Source organism: Rhinopithecus roxellana, chromosome 9 (assembly GCF_007565055.1).
Source record: "Rhinopithecus roxellana isolate Shanxi Qingling chromosome 9, ASM756505v1, whole genome shotgun sequence".
Lineage (NCBI taxonomy): Eukaryota > Metazoa > Chordata > Mammalia > Primates > Cercopithecidae > Rhinopithecus > Rhinopithecus roxellana.
The window spans coordinates 2892653-2913371 of record NC_044557.1 but is presented as its reverse complement, the minus strand read 5'-3'; the positions used below and the strand labels follow the sequence as shown (position 1 = coordinate 2913371).

At 40.8% G+C, this 20719-nt stretch overlaps 1 protein-coding gene across 2 annotated transcripts in view; it reads left to right on the top strand.

The window, feature by feature from the left end:
- UNC5D (unc-5 netrin receptor D) overlaps positions 1–20719 on the top strand; it is a 584232-nt gene that overhangs the window by 518610 nt on the left and 44903 nt on the right. For both annotated transcript variants that reach the window (XM_010370595.2, XM_030937254.1), the window contains exons 12-13: positions 12923–13091; positions 15065–15292. In XM_010370595.2, coding sequence (XP_010368897.1) covers positions 12923–13091; positions 15065–15292 — 397 coding nt within the window. The remainder of the gene's footprint in view (positions 1–12922; positions 13092–15064; positions 15293–20719) is intronic.

Below are 20719 nucleotides of genomic sequence, written 5' to 3'. Positions count from 1 at the left end.
GGAGTTTTTATGATATTAATCTGTTCATAGTGAACTATTCTTTATGTTATAGCAGACATTCATGGCCATTCTAAACTGCCCATCTCAGTAAAATATGAGACTGTGTATGCTTTTCCTGGCACCTTTGAGGGCCTTGATTTTTCAGAAGGTAACACACCCTCTCCTGCTGCCAAGCCCAGGAGTTTGAGACCAGCCTGGGCAACAAGTGAGACCTTGTCTGTATAGAAAATAAAAATAAAATGAAACAAAATTAGTCGGGCATGTAGTCTCAGCTACTCAGGAGGCTGGGGTGGGAGGATGGCTTGAGAATGGGAGATGAAGGCTGCCATGAGCCAAGATTGCACCATTTCACTCCAGCCTGGGCTATAGAGCGAGACCCCGTCTCAAACGACAATGAAAGAAAAAGGAGTCTTAAAAACCAAATTACACTATTTTAATAACTAGACGTTACTGAACAGTTATATAAGAAAAATGAAATGTCTTCAAGGGACCCTGCTACTATGGATGGTTTCACCAAGCATATTTGTTAACAATTACTAGGAAAACCAAAACCATAGCTGATATATTTCATACCATAATAGGTTAAGCCCCATCAGCAAACCCAGTTATTTAAATGAATGATCATATTGCAGTATGGTATATACGGTGACCAGAGCGAAAGGATGGACCCTGTTTAAAGCCTCAGGGAAAGTTTCAGAGAAGTAACAGTTGTCTTATAAACTAAAAGAGTTAAAGGGGTTCCTTTCCAAGGGAGTGGTGTGTTCAAAGGCACAGAGGTATAAATAGCATCACATATTTTGGAAACTAAGCAAAGCAGAGCAAAATGTGAAAGGAAGAGTGTAGGGCCGGGCGCAGTGGCTCACGCCTGTAATCCCAGCACTTTGGGAGGCCAAGGTGGGCAGATTACCTGAGGTGGGGAGTTTGAGACCAGTCTGACCAACATGGAAAAACCCCATCTCTACTAAAAATACAAAATTAGCTGGGCGTGGTGGCACATGCCTGTAATCCGAGCTACTAGGGAGGCTGAAGCAGGAGAATCCCTTGAACCTGGGAGGCGGAGGTTGCAGTGAGCTGAGATGGTGCCATTGCACTCCAGCCTGGCCAACAAGAGCAAAACTCCGTCTCAAAAAAAAAAAAAAAAAAGAAAGAAAAGAAAAAGAAAAAAGGAAGGAAGAGTGACAGGAAATGAGGCTGATAAAATAAGGACTAGATCATGTAGCAAGTTTGCCATCCAGAGAATATCCAATTTATCTGGTGGGTAGGGGTGAATGAGGCTTACATTTTGGTCATGCTTATATTTTAGATAGATGCTGTTTCATCTCCACTGATACTGCCCAATTTCAAATCTTTACCAGATAAGCACCCTCCTTGAGAGCACAGTGAAACTATGTTTTATTTTCCTTGGCACAATTATTAATAGTGTTTCTTTTCCTCTTCAAAAGTATCTCAATTTGGTCAATAATTTATAGTCACTCTACTTTTGAGTGCCCTTGTCTCTAGTTTTTAATGTTGCTACATCTATTCTCTAATCCCCACTTTGCTCTCAGCAGGGAGTTTTGAGATAGACTTGGGGAGAAACTTGGCAAGATCTGCTCTGTGTGTGTGTCTGTGTGTGTGTGTTTTAATGTGCGATGAAGGAATTGAAGATAATTCCCAGAATTCTGGCTCGGAAACTGATGATTAATTAGAAGAGAGAGATTTGCTGACTGAAGGTCACTTGAGAGTTTGTGATAATAGTTGCTCTGGGAGCAACTTTGGATTTCTTTCCAGGGAATAAACATAGCTCTTTGACTTACAAGAAAAAGGGTAGGGAAAAAGAATGACTGAAGAATTAATAAAGAAGGAAAAAAGAATATTTATAATCTGAACAAAAAAATGACTGTTGAATCGAAATCCCACATCAGCTTTTGCCAGAGCATGTGGCCATAATCTCATTTAACTAGTAAGATGTCATGATATTTGGCATAATTATGCCTACCTGCTTCATTCAAGGCAAAATCTGCGTTTCTTTGTTTTCTTTGCCTTCCGAAGTAAGAATATGCTGGTCCTGGAACTCATTGAAGTGAACTGATGACAGAAATAATTTGTCAGGAAAATAATGCAGGCTTCAGCATTGACACCGCATAAGAGATAAAAAATCTCAGCTGGGCTTGGTGGCTCATGTCTGTAATCCCAGCACTTTGGGAGGCTGAGGTGGGTGGATCACCTGAGGTTGGGAGTTCAAGACCAGCCTGACCAATGTGGAGAAACCCCATCTCTACTAAAAATACAAAATTAACCGGGCGTGGTGGTGCGTGCCTGTAATCCCAACTACTAGGGAGACTGAAGCAGAAGAATCGCTTGAACCTGGGAGGCGGAAGTTGTAGTGAGCCAAGATCAAGCCATTGCACTCCAGCCTGGGCAACAAGAGTGAAACTCTATCTCAAAAAGAAAAAAAAATTATCAGAAATGATATAGCATGGTTGAGTGGAGAGGACACAGGAATTCAGAAGTCTTGGGTTCCAGTCTCCCCTCAGCAACAGCCTGTGTGTATAACCTTGAACAAATCATTCTCTTTCTCTAGGCCTCAGTTTTATCATCTACCAATTTTATATATTAGTAACTTTGCTTTCAGATTTTGGTGAGGATGATAAATGTCTGATAGACATAGACCTATAGACCTATAGACCTGATAGCTGAGAAGTCTGGTGCAAACTATGAAGTACTGTTTAAAAGCTACATTTGGAAATCATCCTCTTATACCTGGTCTTACTTTTTTTTTATTACACAGAAGACAGAAATTCTCTGAAGTGCATGGAATTTGCTTTAGCTCTGTCCCAGTGATGTAGAGTTCATCTCCTTTTGTTGCTAACACAGTCCTAGACTCTTTTTGTTGCTAACACAGTCCTAGACTTTCAGAGGAAAGATTAATTCAATTACAGCAAACATATTAATAGTTGGCTTTAAAACCAAGGGCCTCATGAAGATACAAATAACTCCCTGCATCAATTCCTTTGAGTCTATCTCTATTTCTCACAACGCTCTGGCATGTGATTTATACTTTAAAGGTATATCGTATGAGTCTAAACAGTAGACTCGACGTGGGCTGGTGTTAAGATTAGGAAATCAGTGACCAGTCAAGCAGGGCAGGTCAGTCAACCTTATGCTGCCTTAAACAAGTTTTCTCCCTGTCCATTTTGTCAGGCTTTTCTTGCTAGTGATGGATGAAAATGCATAAATCGTCCCTGTCATCATTTGCATTAAATGGTCAATTAGGGATTTGAATATGTTTTGTTGCTGTGAGACTTAGAAATCTGTCTTTTGTCTTGGAAGAATCCAGTTGACAGTATATACCTATTTTTTCCAAGAGATTTGGCATTAATGAACTCTATACCAGGCATAGAGAGAATCACTGAGGAAAGATGCTTCCCAGGTAACAAAGGGGGCTTTTTGTGTTAGTGCAAGGGGGAGTAAATTGCTGCCATTTGGGAAATACGTTAATTCTTTCAGGCTACCAGTGCCATGCAGTGTAACAAAAAGGGCAGTTTATCAAATGGTATCTTAGTGGCCTAGAAGGGATAATGCACCTTTAACTGAAGATTGTACTCTGTTCCCCAGTGAAATCATGATGATTTCTTCACAGAGTCATTGAGGTTAGAATATAATGCCATTAACCCACCACCACCCCCCCACCAAAAAAAAAAAAAAAAAAAAAAAATGAGCAGAAGAAGAGATAGAAAAAGAGGGAGCGGAACAAAATTTTTAAAAATGGCATTGTCATTTCAAGACCTGCTCTTTTTGGAAGGAAGCATTTCTCCGTGCTATTCCTCCTGACCTCACAACCCCTTGGTCCACAAGTAAACACATGTAAATAAAAATTGCCATCATCTTAATCAGAGTGCATTTGAAGACCATGGACACTCACAATGTGAAATGATTAGAGTGGCCCAGAGGAGTCTTTAATTAAAGATGCCATTGACAAGATAACAATGGTTTGTGAATGTTGTTAATAGATCTGAATGGAAGGTGTACCTTAATTCAATAAGAGGAAAGTCATTGGTCCATGAGTTTGATTGCACATTGTAAAGGAGCACCACATACTGTAATTATTTTTATTTGTATGTGCCATCTCTTTTATTGCCCATGCTGGAAGTAGAAATAACCTGTCCTATTAAGATATTTAATATATATCATCCTTTCCACTTCACTTTGTTACAGCCTAATAAAAATACCCAAAGACACCAGCCCACATGGAGACAGCCCCCACACTTTCTAAGACAATCCACAGAGCCCTCTGAAAACCTGGACAATCAACCTCCTATTCCCTGCAGTTATAATCTTTAAACCATAACAACTTCCCAGGACTCCATAAAGTTATATACAAATATGGAGCTTCGCTCTGCAAATTACAGTGGGGTTCTGGAAACTGAAACAATGAAGATAGCCCTAAAGTGAACAGATACCTTTGTTGGATTGTGTGGTGTCTGAGAGACAACGGCGGATCAGGAGACAGCCCCAGGGGGATCTCAAGGGATGAAAATTCTGGCAGAAGGCAGAAAGCTGGCTCCCTAGAGATGTCCTAGTTCCTAGAACCTGTGAATTTACAAGCATACAAAGGGGAATTTGCAGATGTAATTAAGATCAAAGACCTTGAGAAGGAGAAATTATCCTGGACTCTCCAAATAGACCTAACATAAGGGTCCTTAGGAGAGGAAGGTAGGAATATCAGAGGGAAAGACAGATTTGAAGGTATCGCTTGAAGATGGAAGAAGGGACCTTGAGCCAAGGAATGCAGACAGCCTCTAGAAACTAGATTCTCCTGGAACCTTCAGAAGGAGCACAAGCCTCCTGACAGCCTTCATATTAGCTCAGTTAGACTTCTGACCTAGAGAACTGTGGGATAATTTGTGTTTTAAGCCAGTAAGTCTGTGCTGTGACAGTAATGGGAAACTAATACAAGCTTCTATTTTGACCCCGCTCTGTACCTCAGGGCCCTGCATTCCTCAGGTTTTGTTTAGTGTCTGTGAGTCCGGTCTTCATTCCCATGCCAACATTTTAATTTAAACTCCGGGTTTGGAGAATATATCCCAGGGAACACATTCCTTCTTCCTTCCACTGCCTACCTATCCCAACCACGACTAACAGAGCAGTAGACTGTGGTTCCAGCTCTGCCACAAAGTTGAGATATGACTTTGGTTGGGTCACTGACCCCATGCCATGCATCTGAACAAAGAAAGTGTTGGCCTCATAACTCCTGAACCCCTCCCCAGCCTAAAATAAAAGGATTCTGTGAAATAGGTTTCAGATTACCCCAGAAAGGCTGTTTTCTCTGTTCAAAATGTAAGTGGATAAACAACATAGTGGATATAAAAAATGCCCCAGCAGCGTGATACATAGTCCCACTCTTCTCCCATCCTCCTCACTCTCATTCATTTTTAAGGCACTTTCAATGAGCCATCATCTCACTATCTCACTTCTTCTAAAAAGACAAGCTAAATGCAAGCCTGACACTGCATGAAAGACTAGGCTTAAATTGTGTCTAGGAACTGGTGATTTACACGATTTGTGATTCCTTTCGTATATTAATTGGTAAACACCCTATGAAAGTGTGTGTAAACTAAAGCCGTTTAACATATGCAAACAGGGTAATCTCTCTGTGTGGTGTTGCTCAAATTTCAGCAAATTCAGATACTCATTCCAGTGTGTATATAATTCCTCTCCCACCCCAACCCCATATGCCATCTCTCTTTCTGTGATCCTATTTCAGATAATAGCGTGTGGGTGACCCAGATCTTTAAGCCCTTTAATAGAACATCCATATGTTTCTATCCTCAGTGAATTGAACTTGTTGCTTGTACTAATCCACTGTTCTAAGTGCTCCTTTTCCTGCCCCAATGGATGGACTATAATGGCTTGATGACCTATAACATTATTTCCAGTTACTGCTAATCAGCGCCCCAACCTGACATCTTTGCTTATTAATACACATGTTACTTAGAGAAGTGGGATGTAGGAACAGTTCCTGTGTAGTTGGATTTTCCATCATTGTAGTATCAGCCAGGGCCTTAATACTGAGCATTTAAACTTGACCATCATCTAAATTCCACTTCAGAATGGACCGTCCTATATTTGATGGAGCACCAAGGCCCCAGTGCATGAGATGTTGCTTTGGATTTTTTTTTTTAAGAACTACACAACTTTTCTCAAATGTTAGTGCCAGCACCACCTTGCATGTAGAAAATGCAGGTTCGTGGGCCCTATCCCAGAAACACCAAATCAAAAGCTTCCTTGGTGGCATCCAGGAGTATAATTTTAAACAAGCTTCCTAAGCAATTTTGAAAAACATTACAGTTTTAGAACCACTTGACGATGAAAACAGGAGTCTGCTATAATAAAGAGAAAATGTTGCTGCCCACTTTTGTCCTCCATTCTGCTTCTCACTTCCTGTTCCCCTCTCCAGGAATCTGTTTTCTTAAATCACACATAGTGATTACAAGAGGTAGAGGACATAGCCACAGTGTTGGGGTTGACTGATGGGAAAAGCTGGCTTTAAAGGGTCCATCTCTCTAGGAGATTCAGTGATGTCATTTCCCTAGGGCCGATCTGAAATCTCTGGTCAGATCAATTGAGTGAGAGAGAGAGAGCTGACTCCAAAAAAAGAGAGAGAGAAAAATAATAAACCTTAAAACCTTGTTTTTATCCACAGCAATTTTAGCACCCCAGGTCAAAATCTGAGGATCTTAATGAAAAATGAATAATAATAATTAAAACTGTATGTCTTGTGGGTAGAAAACTCTAGGAGGCTGGAGTTACCTTGCTTTCTGAGCTTTTAAGACTGAGTACAGCTTCCATCTATCAGCCTTGATGTCTTTTCCATTCAAATATGATTTAATTATGTATCGACCCAGGGTCTGACATAGTAAAACTATCATTACTCTCCTTCCTGGATTCCTGAGTGATACTCTGGGTAAAGGTGATCAAACCTACATTAATCTAGAATATAGACCATAAGGAGGAAAGGAGGGAACGATAATTACCAAGCACAGCATGGAAGACAACAGCTACAGTAAAAATCTCATATTGGAACTTGGAACTGGTCGTTTTCCTTAAAGAAAGTGAAGTGTTACAAGTCTAGCAGCAGGTCAAGGAGTATTGAGCACAGAGGCAAAATGTCCAGGATGTACCTCCCATCCTACCATGGTTATTAGCAGTTGCTGCCTTGTAGCTGACCTTCAGCATGACCTCTGGTTGGCACTCATGTGCAGATGGATGCTGTAGGATGTTAGGTACTACGTGGTGAGGTCTGGACCATCACCCTGTCACCACCAACTACAGCACCTTCATCATCCTCCACTGTGTGTTTCATATGTTAATCAATGGCCCCACTGATTTTTTAAAATTATTATTTTAATAGTTTTTAGGAAACAGGTAGTGTTTGGTTACATGAATACGTTATTTAGTGGTGATTTCTGAGATTTTGGTGCACCCATCACCTGAGCGGTGTATACTGTACCCAGTCACTGACAGGACTAGTCAGGTCATCAAGAGTGTCAACAAAGAATGGACTTAAATTATAGCCTAGAACAAAATGGACTTAATGGATATTTACAGAGCAGTCTACCTGCTGATTTCTTTGTAAGAATTCTGGAAAAATTCTCCCTAGGCCTTCTATTTTCATGCATTCATTTTTTATTATTTATTTTTTTGAGACAGTCTCACTCTTTTGCCCAGACTGGAGCACAGTGGGGCGATCTCGGCTCACTGCAACATCCGCCTCCCAGGTTCAACCAATTCTCTTGCCTCAGCTTCCTGAGTAGCTGGGACTACAGGCATGCACCACCACGCCTGGCTAATTTTTTTTTTTTTTTTTTTTTTCAGTAGAGACGGGGGTCTCACCATGTTGGCCAGGCTGGTCTTGAACTCCTGACCTCAAGTGATCCCCCCACCTCAGCCTCCCAAAGTGCTGGGATTACAGACGTGAGCCACCATGCCCAGCCGCATTCATTTAAAAAAAGTAATAATAATAATCTTGACAAAATCGCAAACTCAAGGGAAAGTTGCAACGATAATATCAAGAATTCCTGTGTGTCCTACACTCAGATTCACAAATGTTAATATTTTACTAAATTTTCTGTATTTGTCTCTTTCCTCTCTCCTTCATATACATATAAAAATGAATAAAATATATATTTATGTGCATATATATACTTTCTAACCACTGTGAACAAGATGACCCTTTATCCCTAGATACTTTCATGTATATATCCCCCAACCAAGAAATTATCTTCTATAAACATGGCACAATTAACAAAATCAGGAAATTAACATTGAAAAAATACTCTTAGTACACTACACACTTTATTTATATTTCACTTGTCTGAATAATGTCCTTGAGAGCAAATTAAAGTCCAAGTCACTTCATTGCATGCTGTTGTACTGTGCCTTTGGTCTGCTTTCATCTGGAACCATTCCTGAATCTTTGTATTTCATGACATTGACAGCTTTGAAGAGTGCAGATAAGTTATTTTGCAGAATATGCTTTCCTCTGAGCTTGTCTAATGGTTCCTTATGAGGAGATTCAGGCTGTGGAATTTTAGCCGGAATGTCACAGAAGTGATGCTAGGTTCTCTTCACTGTGTCCTGTCAAGAGGTATATTCTGTGGATCCATCCATTCCAGGGAATGTTAACTTGGTCATTCATGTTAGGTGTTGTCTGCTGTGAAGTATTCTTTTACCTTTGGTAAACAGTTAAGTACCTGGTGGGAAGATACTTTGGGAATGTGTAAATAGTTATTTATTATTGTTTAAACTTTCACCCAATAGGTTAACATCCATTTATGATTCTCAACCAAGTGTTAATGTAGCTGATTGCTAATTGATGGTTTTCTACATTTATTTGTTGGTTTTCTCTTATGTGGAAGAGTTTTCCCTTCTCATTGATTCATTCTTATGTGGATTTTTATTTTGTGGATTCTTATAGTATGACTCAATGGGTTATAATTCTTTACTGCCATGATTTACTCTGATGCTCAAAAGGTTCCAGATTTGATCAGTGAGAATCTCTTCAAGCTGACTTCTATGTCCTTTTCAACAAGTATTTTTGAGTGCTTACAGCTGGCATATATGAAGCACTGGGGATGCAATGATGAGCTAAGCAGAAAAAAAAATAATCCCTGGGCTAGGCGTGGTAGCTTACGTCTGTAATCCCAGCACATTGAGAGGCCGAGGTGGCTGGATCACCTGAGGTCAGGAGTTTGAGACCAGCCTCACCAACATGGTGAAGCCCCATCTCTACTAAAAATACAAAAATTAGCTGGGCATGGTAGTACGTGCCTGTAATCCCTGCTACTCGGGAGGCTGAGGCTGTAGAATCACTTGAACCTAGGAGACGGAGGTCGTAGTGAGCCCAAGATGGTGCCACTGCACTTCAGCCTGGGCGACAAGAGCAAAACTGTGTCTAAAAAAAAAAAAAAAAAAAATTCCCTGGCCTCAAGGAGCCTACATTCTAGTTAGTGGGACAGAAAAAATAACAATAAATAGGCAAATGGTATGGTACACTAGAGGGAATTAAGTGTTGAAGAGAAAAAGCCAAACAAAGATCCACTTTTAGTATTGGGAATGCTGCAATTACCAAGGCCTGGTCAGAGAAAACCTCATTAGTATGTCAGTTAAGCAAGAACCTGACAGGCACAAGGGGGGCAAATCATGTGGATGTCTAGGGGAAAGCTCTTCCGGGCAGCACCCAGCACTCCAGAGGAGTACGAATTGTAGCAATTCCATGAGGTGAGAAAACACTGGCATTTTTGGTAGGATGACTGAGGTGGCTGCATGGAGGACAGACTGTGAAAGGCAAGAATAAAAGCAAGGAGACCAGCATCATTTCCAAGGAGCCTTAAATGTCCATCATGCACATTCCTAAGGCATTGAGAATTTAAGTCAAAGCGTACATTGATGCAATGACAATGTATGAAAATTGCATGAATTAATCATCTCAGAAAGCAGAGTTCCTATAGAAATAAGACCGGGCTAAAATTGTTAAACTTTTTCTATCTATACACAGCATTTAAATTACAAATATATATGCATGTATGTATATGTGCATATGTATGTATAGATAGAGAACAATGAAAAACATTAAGTAGCAAAAGTTCTACCCAAAAAGGGTTTTCAGTCTACAGACCACACTAGGGTATGTGATACATTGAGGTGGTTCATATCTTTATCCTGAAATCACTGCTTTTATTAGTTCACAGTTATTATTAGCTCACAGCAATTTTAGAAAAATGTGTTACCTTTTTATGCGACCCCCCCACCCCCCACCCCAGCAGGGACATGTATACTGCCTTGTTGTGGATTATGCAATGCTGGAAAGCTTAAACGCCATCTATGATTTCCTTAAGAAGGCTCATTTTTTTGTCCACATCCAATTAACGGCTTCCCTCCCCAGCCCTCTGTCCTCAAATGTCCTGAATCTGTATCCATGATTACCCTTGGACTATATTGCAACCCCCTTCCCTGATCTTTCCTTGAGATGTCATAAGATCCAGCAATTTGGCCAGAAATCTCCTAATGGTAACAGAGTAGAAAAGTACAATCTGGTCACAGAGAGCGAGAGCCTGTGAGTGAGAAATTTTGGGTTATTTTTCTGCCATCACCTTGATTGACTCCTCTGTGACCTTATGCTGTTAACACCTGCCTCTATAGGTGTGCGAAGAGCTTTAATTAATATTTGTAAATCTCCCTGATTGTTACAGATAGAAGGTAGCAGAAAAGGACAAATTGTTATTAATCGTGGGGAGAAAAAATATTGGGAGATTTTTGTGAAGTTCTGGTTAACTTCTGGTGAAGTTTTGTTCCTTCGCCAGAGAGAGACCTATACCCATGGACACTGTTTTCACAGTGGGAGGATTAAATATAAATCTTGATTTACTTACTTTGCACTTAAGGAAATGCCTAATGCCTATTTAATACAAAACTCCTATTCCATGCCCTGGCTCGTATTCAATACGCACTGCCTCTGACTCCTAAAGCTGTTCACTGTGAAAGGAGTCTTGCTATTCACGAGTGTGAGAGTTCATCTAATTAGCTGATTTCAGTTCATTTGGCATTAAATAATTCCCCAAATTCCCATATGTTTGAACAATATGTTCAACAAGGAGGATAATTCTCTGAAAGCAATTAAATAGTTCTTTTAGGAGAGCTTGTCATCGGTCACTCATAAGCATCCCTGCTATTCCTGTCCATGATGAATGCAGGCAGTAATTACATGGAAAGAGCTTCACCCTCTCTGATGGCCGCTGGCAGGCACCCACATACAGGCTGCACATTTGAATTTTATGTTTTTTTTTTTTTTTTTCAAACCTTGAGTATATTATTCTAGGCTTTCCACAGAGCATTTGATGTTGCTAATACACTGCTTTCCAGTCCCCTCTCCTCGCCTCCCCTACTTAAGGGTAAATGAAGACATGACCATCTTAACCTGTGTTTTGCTCGTATGGGAAGAATTGTCTATTTTGGACTGTGGTTACCTTTGTGGGAGACTCAACTTTTTAAAGGCATCTCCAGGGCTTCTTGGAGAGGGGAGGAGACAATGTGATAATGTTACATGTACGGTTTTAGACGGAGTAGACATAAAATGCGCCTCAATTATATGGCCTGGCTTTATTGCAGCAGCAAGTGATAGACAAGGAACTCAAGTATAACCATTACTAACTTGAGAGAATAGATGTCAACATAAGCAATTCAGAAATGAATAGCACATTGGATGAACTCAGAGAAAAACTCTTTGTTTATAGAAGATCATGGGAAAGATGGTATCTTTTAGCACTAAATTTTATCTTTATTTTGCCCAAGGAATTGCTTTTTTAGTCAAGGATGACATATTTCAATGTCCTTCCTAGGTAGTATAAGTAAAAGCTTTGGTAATAATACCAATTCCAGCTCTCCCATAGCATTGCTCTGTATTCAATATTATTATTTTTCTTACAAGTGAAAATCCAGCAAACAAAGGATCAAACAGGTTGTTAAAGGACACATATGCCATTAGAGGAAAAATAAGCAGACATCTGGGTTCTTCTCACTGATTACTGTTCTGTAAACTACTCCTCCTTACTGTTTGGGGGTGCAGATTAAAAACAAAAGCCAAAGACATGAAAGAGGGAGGCATTCAATGAGGTATGATTCCATTTTAGCTAACTTTCACTTTCCTTGATCTGTTCCATGACTCTGCATTCTTACTGTAAATAATTCACAATTCAGAAAAGCTGAACACCAGGTTTGGATTGAATGATTTTAAATTTAGATCTAAAATAGAAAAGAGTTGAAAGATATACATTTATGTATGATATTATGCACATTTGTAGCTGTCTACTGTGCTATTGCTATATAAGCTGTGTATTTGTTCATTGGCAAAAAATAAATGTTTTCAAAGCCAGAATAAACACACTCAGTCTGTATCTTCAAAATACTATCTTGCTTCATAATAATTTGCTTTTTCATTTTCCAGCATTAAGAATATTTTAGATTGTTTTCGTGAGAAAGGAATTTGATGGTAACGAGATGACGAGATCAGTCATTTCTATGAAGCTTTTATTTGCTCATTGATAATGGCATCAACAATAATAAGGATTCAATAACTGGTGCATGACCCACCAGCCGGGTCTTTGCATTCTCCAATTCTGCCCTGTATTTCTAAAGAAGCATTTGTCATTTTGTTGGTGGGTTTATCAAAACCTAGATTTGAAATCTAGGCTTAAACTCCCTCCGTGTGTCTGAGAACTTCATGAAAAATGCTTGTTCTCCAGACCAGTCCTTTGTAAAAGAAAATCCTGGAAAGGAATATTCATAAGCCTGAAGAAAGCCCCAGTCTGTTAACCAAATTCTCATTCAAATATGGCCCCTCCTCTACATACTCCTCTCTTTTATCCTTTTTTCAACTGTGAAGCCTCCAGTCAGATGGCTCTGAGGTGCTCCTGAGTCCTGAAGTCACCTGTGGTCCTCCAGACATGATCGTCACCACTCCCTTTGCATTGACCATCCCACACTGTGCAGATGTCAGTTCTGAGCACTGGAATATCCATTTAAAGAAGAGGACACAGCAGGGCAAATGGGAGGTGAGACCGTTTACTTCCTTTTTTAAACAATGGAATTTGGGTTCCACCTATGGGATAGATTTAACCTTAACATCTAACACCACAAATCAGCATTTCTTTGTTAGCAAAGGGTTGGTGTCAAGTATTTTATAAAAGCCTAAACATATTGGCTAGTTTTTTGTTTTTTTTTTTTTTTTTCTTTTTCCCATTATAATAGAAAAGAGAAGCAAGGGATAATCCAGAGCTTTCTTGTTTGGTTTTAGAATACAGTTGTAATTACCCACATATTCATCTACACCTACATACCTGCTCATTGATCCCCTTCACTTCCTCCTTGGCCTCGTCCCTGTCTTCATGGATATTATTCTGTGGCCTCTGTGGAGTTAGGGAGGAGGTTCAGGGCAGGCAGTCTGTGTTCAGAAGGAAAATAACTATGTCTATTTTTTTTCCATCCTGGGGATTCTAAGGTAACTATGTTTAATCAGGAACACGTTTGCTGCTTAATATATGTTTTTTAGTTAACGAATGCATTGAGAATTATTATCAGTGTCTGTTTCCTGTGTGTATGAGTGCATACAAAAGGGATACAGTAGGAGACAAGGAAAGAGAATGAGGATACACAATAAGACATTAACAACAGGGGAGACAGTCACAGCAAAGACAGATTGCAGCTGAATTACTATTTTAAGTGAAAGCTCTGATTTATCTGCCTGATAGGGCTTCCTTTATGTCCATCTACAGTCAGCTTGCATGAAACTGGGAGAATTATCTTTGTTGGAACACAATGACATGTTCCAGCCAGCCCTAGGGTCTTCCTCCCAGAAGGCACTTAAGGCCAAAGAAGTAAAAGGAAAATCATGTTTCTTTAGGAGAAGAAAATTCCCAGTTGCTGCAATGGATTACCTTTACCCTGCCCACTAGTGTCTTGAAACTATTTTCTTGATTCTGGAATGCATTCTGCTATTTAGTGTGTTTTAGTGCAACCATCAACAGATTTCCTGGGGCATGAAGTTCCATGGGTTTCCTAAAGGGCCATGTTTTCGTCCTCTTCCCATTATGTTTGGCTTTGCTTTGATTTTTGTCACTTTAATTTTTCTTCCCAGCACTTCCTCACAATCTCTTATACACAGATGGTGTTATATTTATGCTCTATCAAACCAGTCACATATACTAAAGTTCTTAACAGGGAGGGTGAAATATTCTAGGACATGTTATCTAATTCATTTATTTAGTGGTCCCTTGTAAATTATTTCAGTGGGATGAAAGAGGATAAAATGTTTGAGAGAAAATAAACATTACCTTAAGGATATTTAAAGAGTTGTCAGAAACAGGTGTTTGTAAAAAAAAAAAAAAAAAATGTTGCTTATTGATAAGGTTTAAGATTTCTAAAACTCAACATTGAACAAATTAGCCAGAAATAGAATTTTCAAAGTGATTTTTGTTATTATAACCAATGAAGTAGAAATTCTAGCACACTGAACATAACCATTTCTTGAGTTTTTTTTTTTTTTTTTTTCTTTTGAAACAGAGTCTTGCTTTATTGCCCAGGCTGGAGTGCAGTGGAGCGATCTCAGCCTACCGCAAACTCTGCCTCACAGTTTGAAGTGATTCTTCTGCCTCAGACCCCCCCGAGTAGCTGGGATTACAGGCGTGTGCCACCACACCTGGCTAATTTTTGTTAGTAGAGATGGGGTTTCATCATGTTGACCAGGCTAGTCTTGAACTCCTGACCTCAGGTGATCTGCCTGCCTCAGCCTCCCAAAGTGCTGGGATTACAGGCATGAGCCACGACACCCAGCCCATTTCTTGAGTTCTTGATGTCAGCAGTTATTTTGATAGAAGAGGAACAGTTAACATCAGGATAACTGGTCATAGGACTATTCTGAAAAAAAAAAAAATTATATTTGTGTGTTCATTTATTTGTGTCCTGGCAATATAATGGTTAGATCACATCTTATTTCCAAGTGAGAGAATAAACACACCTTTCCCAACAGGAAGTGATGTCAGTGGAAGATGAATCCACATCCTGTTACTGCCTTTTGGACCCCTTTGCATGTCATGTGCTCCTAGACAGCTTTGGGACCTATGCACTCACTGGAGAGCCAATCACAGACTGTGCCGTGAAGCAACTGAAGGTGGCAGTTTTTGGCTGCATGTCCTGTAACTCACTGGATTACAACTTGAGAGTTTACTGTGTGGACAATACCCCTTGTGCATTTCAGGTCAGCCTTTGTTTTAATAATTTTCTTTTGTTGTCATGAAAGTGTGGGTTTTCCAAAAGATCAGTATCAATTGAAAATTTTATTATTGAGGGTCTGGAAAATGAACCCACGCCACTGTAACTGCCCAATGGGTTCACCTTGCCCACTCCCTAGACAAAGCCGATTTATTAAGACAGAGGAATTGCAAGAGTTATTTAGGCATAGCCGGCTGAGCGGGATACCAGAGTTTTATTATTACTCAAATCATTCTCCCCAAGAATTCAAGAATCATTGTTTTGAAGGATAATTTGGTGGGTAGGGGCTAGTGAGTTGGGAGTGCTATTTGCTTCAGAGATGAAGTCATGGGGAATCTAAGCTGTCTTCTTGCACTGAGTCAGTTCCTGGGTCAGGGCCACAAGATAGATGAGCCAGTTTATTCATCAGGTGGTGCCTACTGATCCATGTGCAGGGTCTGCAAAATATCTCAAGCACTGATTTTAGGATTTACAATAGCAATGTTATCCCCAGGAGCAATTTGGAGAGTGTCAGAATCTTGTAGCCTCCAGCTGCATGACTCACAAACCATCATTTCTAATCTTGTGGCTGATTTGTTAGTCCTACAAAGGCAATCTAGTCTCCAGGCAGGAAGGGGATTTGTTTTGGGAAAGCGCTGTTACTTTGTTTCAAAGTTAAACTATAATATAAGCTTAGTTCCTGGCAAAGTTAGTTTGGCCTATACACAAGAAGGAACAAGGACAGCTTGGAGGTTGGCAGCAAGAGGAAGTTGGTTAGGTCAGATGGCTTTCACTGTTATAATTTTGCAATGGTAGTTTCACCACTGGTTTGACTGGGATACCTACCTTGAAGCAAGAGCTGTGTTACTGTGTGGTCAGCAATGTAAGAGGGGTTGGGGTACTTGAAATTCAAGAAGAGAGAAGGGCTAAACTAACGCATGTGCAGAACATTGTGTACTAAATTATGCAACTGACCAGAAGTGTAGTCAGAATTCAGCATAGACACAAATGGAGAAGAGTTTTTGAGAACTCTTTTACAAATTTCCATAGATGGATGAGATTTAGGAACAAAACAGAAAGGAACACCACATCAAGAGAAAAAAAAATAGCATGAACCACAGGAACAAAAAGAGTTATTTGATGTGTAGAGGGCAGTGAGAAAATTGCTTGAATCAACTGAAGGTTGTAGTTAGGGAGCCACAATTATAAATCATACCTATCACGAGGTAGTCATTTTCTATCCTGGGCATATAGTCTATTAATTATCAGGGCTACTAGGGCAGAGATGGTTCAAGGTTTCTTTCCATTTTTGGTACTTTTAATCATGTAAGATTCATTTTAATTTAGCTACTCAGGAAGACTGCAAGTTTATTAATAGCAGCAAGGATGATGCAGAACTGCCTGTGTAAGCTCTGCCCATATATAAATAGCATAGCTCTCCTGACACACCTCATTCCAGATCCCTGCTATTCCAGTTTTGGGCCATTAAGTCCATTATGCAGAGAATTTTCTCAGTAACTAGATTTTAAGACACTGAGCTGGAAAACTCGTGTTTACCAGTAGAAAACAATATCATGACCTCACTCCTGAACATAAGCCAGTAAAGGTGACACAGTGCCAGCCTGTGTTCCCGAACTGCCCCTGAGTATCTCTTAAGTAGCACAGGTCATTGTGAAGGGCACACTTTTTCTTTGGCTGCTCACAAAAGGGGCTTCCTTCAGAGGTGTGCCATTTTGTGGAATAAGAAACTTCAGTGTAAATAGTTAAACCTCCTCCCACCATTGTCATTTAATACTCTTCCTCTGCACTCCCCACCCCACAATAAGAGGATTGCTCCAAGAGAAAATATATAACAGATATTCAGGAAGCAAAAATAAAGAATAAATGTCTTAAATAGAGGGTTCATCTTGGGGTCACTACTACTACTAACCAGTTGTAAAATGCACCATGACTCAAGTTGGATGTTTAGTAACTCAGCCAGATTTTAAAGGCTGAGTAAACTGGAGTAACCATGGAGCATCATGGAAGATTTCCAATCTCCTGGCTGTTGTAGATAACCCACTGCTGACTACTGTGACTGTGTGGAGCTGTTCACACAATTGTCTTGGAAGTCAGCCCTCATAACCAGTTTGGAGTTTTCTTTGAATAAGGCCCTCCCAGCTGATGTATATAGCAGTGACATAGACATATACTTAAAAGGCTTGTTCTCAGTGACTTTCAGATCATCTATTTTCATCTCTACCATATTCTACCATGGCTCCAGTGTTCACAGATGAATACAAATTATTGTGGACATCATGAAAACACCCTAACCATCGTTTTCAAACCACTATCCATTTTTGGTTGGTAATAGAATCTTTTTAGACAGTACTAGGGAGAATGTTATTCTCCCTCTAATTGAATTCAAGTGTATTTCATCATTGAGAGGTATTTCTTTTTGTTTGTTTGTTTTTTGAGATGGAATCTTGCTCTGTCCCCCAGGCTGGAGTGCAGTGGTATGATCTCAGCTCACTGCAACCTCCGCCTACCAGGTTCACACGATTCTCCTGCCTCTGCCTCCTGAGTAGCTGGGACTACAGGCACCCGCCACCACGCCTGGCTTTTTTTTTTTTTTTTTTTTTTTTTTTTTAATTTTTTTTTTATTTTTAGTAGAGACGATGTTTCACCATGTTAGCCAGGATGGTCTCGATCCACCCGCCTCAGCCTCCCAAAGTGCTGGCATTACAGGCATGAGCCACTGCGCTCAACTGAGAGGTATTTCTTTAATTTTGCTTTAGAGTAATATTTTTTGGTAGAAATACCTTTGACCCCATTTGTCCTAATCTTTTTACCTCCAGTGATTCTTTCTCTCTCCTATAATGGCAAATAAAGCTCCATTTGGTTGTACTTGTTATTGACAGGATGTATGTGACAGCTGTCATGAGCAGAAAGGCCATGTGTCCCCCTTGGGGTTTTGAAAGATCATCAACCTTGCTTGAATAACTTTTCTGGCCCACATATGGATTAAAATGAAACTTGTAGCTTTTCTGAACTGAGACTTCTAGTACAGGAAACAGCCATTTACTCCTCAGTCTTAGTTTCTGGGTTTTGTTTCTGAAACTGTCTTGCTTTCTGGATTTTTACTTTGCTGAGTGAATGTGTTCAGGGCCTTTTACAGAGATTTATTTGGATCACCTGCATATCCCAAATCATTTCATATTGTGATGGCTTCATATATGATATTGCATTGGAGGAGGAAATTAGTTACTCACCCATTAAAACAGTTCTATTTTAGGAAAGCCTTAACGACAGTTCCCTTTTTGAACCCCTAAATGACCTCATAAATTGGTATTTAGCTCTCCCAATTTCTGTGGCATAAGCTGAAAATATAGTATACAGTGATAATATTTTCTGCAACCCTCAAAGAACCCTGACTTCTTAATCAAAATCAGTAAGCGAGGGGGCAGAGCAAGATGGCCGAATAGGAACAACTCCAGTCTCCAACTCCCAGCGCGAGCGACACAGAAGACCGGTGATTTCTGCATTTTCAACTGAGGTACTGGGGTCATCTCACTAGGGAGTGCCGGACAATCGGTGCTGGTCAGCTGCTGCAGCCTGACCAGCGAGAGCTGAAGCAGGGCGAGGCATCGCCTCACCTGGAAGCGCAAGGGGGAAGGGGATCCGTTTTCCTAGCCAGGGGAACTGAGACACACAACACCTGGAAAATCGGGTAACTCCCACCCCAATACTGCGCTGTAAGCATACAGGCATTCCAGGAGAATATATCCCACACCTGGCCGGGAGGGTCCCACGCCCACGGAGCCTCCCTCATTGCTAACACAGCAGTCTGCCGCGATCTATCCGCAAGGCAGCAGCGAGGCTGGGGGAGGGGCGCCCGCCATTGCTGAGGCTTAAGTAGGTAAACAAAGCCGCTGGGAAGCTCGAACTGGGTGGAGCTCACAGCAGCTCAAGGAAGCCTGCCTGTCTCTGTAGTCTCCACCTCTGGGGACAGCGCACAGCTGAAGACCAACAGGGGAAGTAGCGGGAGCCGGTGCAGACGCGAACGACTCTGTCTGACAGCTTTGGGGAGAGCCGTGGATCTCCCAACGCGGAGGTTGAGATCTGAGAACGGACAGACTGCCTGCTCAGGTGTGTCCCTGACCCCTGAGTAGCCTAGCTGGGAGAAATCCCCCACTAGGGGCAGTCTGACACCCCACACCTCACAGGGTGGAGTACACCCCTGAGAGGACACTTCCAAAGGAAGAATCAGACAGGTACACTCGCTGTTCAGCAATATTCTATCTTCGGCAACCTCTGCTGCTGATACCCAGGCAAACAGGGTCTGGAGTGGACCTTAAGCAATCTCCAACAGACCAACAGAGAGTCCTTCTGACTGTCAGAAGGAAAACTATCAAACAGGAAGGACACCTATACCAAAACCCCATCAGTTCGTCACCACCATCAAAGACCAGAGACAGATAAAACCACAAAGATGGGGAAGAAGCAGGGCAGAAAAGCTGGAAATTCAAAAAATAAGAGCGCATCTCCCCCTGCAAAGGAGCGCAGCCCATCACCAGCAACGGATCAAAGCTGGTCAGAGAATGACTTGGACGAGAGGAGAGAAGAAGGCTTCAGTCCATCAAACTTATCAGAGCTAAAGGAGGAATTACGTACCCAGCGCAAAGAAACTAAAAATCTTGAAAAAAGAGTGGAAGAATTGACAGCTAGACTCATTAATGCAGAGAAGATCATAAACGAAATGACAGAGATGAAAACCATGACACGAGAAATACGTGACAAATGCACAAGCTTCAGTAACCGACTCGATCAACTGGAAGAAAGAGTATCAGCGATTGAAGATCAAATGAATGAAATGAAGCGAGAAGAGAAACCAAAAGAAAAAAGAAGAAAAAGAAATGAGCAAAGCCTGCAAGAAGTATGGGATTACGTAAAAAGACCAAATCTACGTCTGATTGGGGTGCCTGAAAGTGAGGGGGAAAATGGAACCAAGTTGGAAAACACTCTTCAGGATATCATCCAGGAGAACTTCCCCAACCTAGTAGGGCAGGCCAACATTCAAATTCAGGAAATACAGAGAACGCCACAAAGATACTCCTCCAGAAGAGCAACTCCAAGACACATAATTGCCAGATTCACCAAAGTTGAAATGAAGGAAAAAATCTTAAGGGCAGCCAGAGAGAAAGGTCGGGTCACCCACAAAGGGAAGCCCATCAGACTAACAGCAGATCTCTCGGCAGAAACTCTACAAGCCAGAAGAGAGTGGGGGCCAATATTCAACGTTCTTAAAGAAAAGAATTTTCAACCCAGAATTTCATATCCAGCCAAACTAAGTTTCATAAGTGAAGGAGAAATAAAATCCTTTACAGATAAGCAAATGCTTAGAGATTTTGTCACCACCAGGCCTGCCTTACAAGAGACCCTGAAGGAAGCCCTA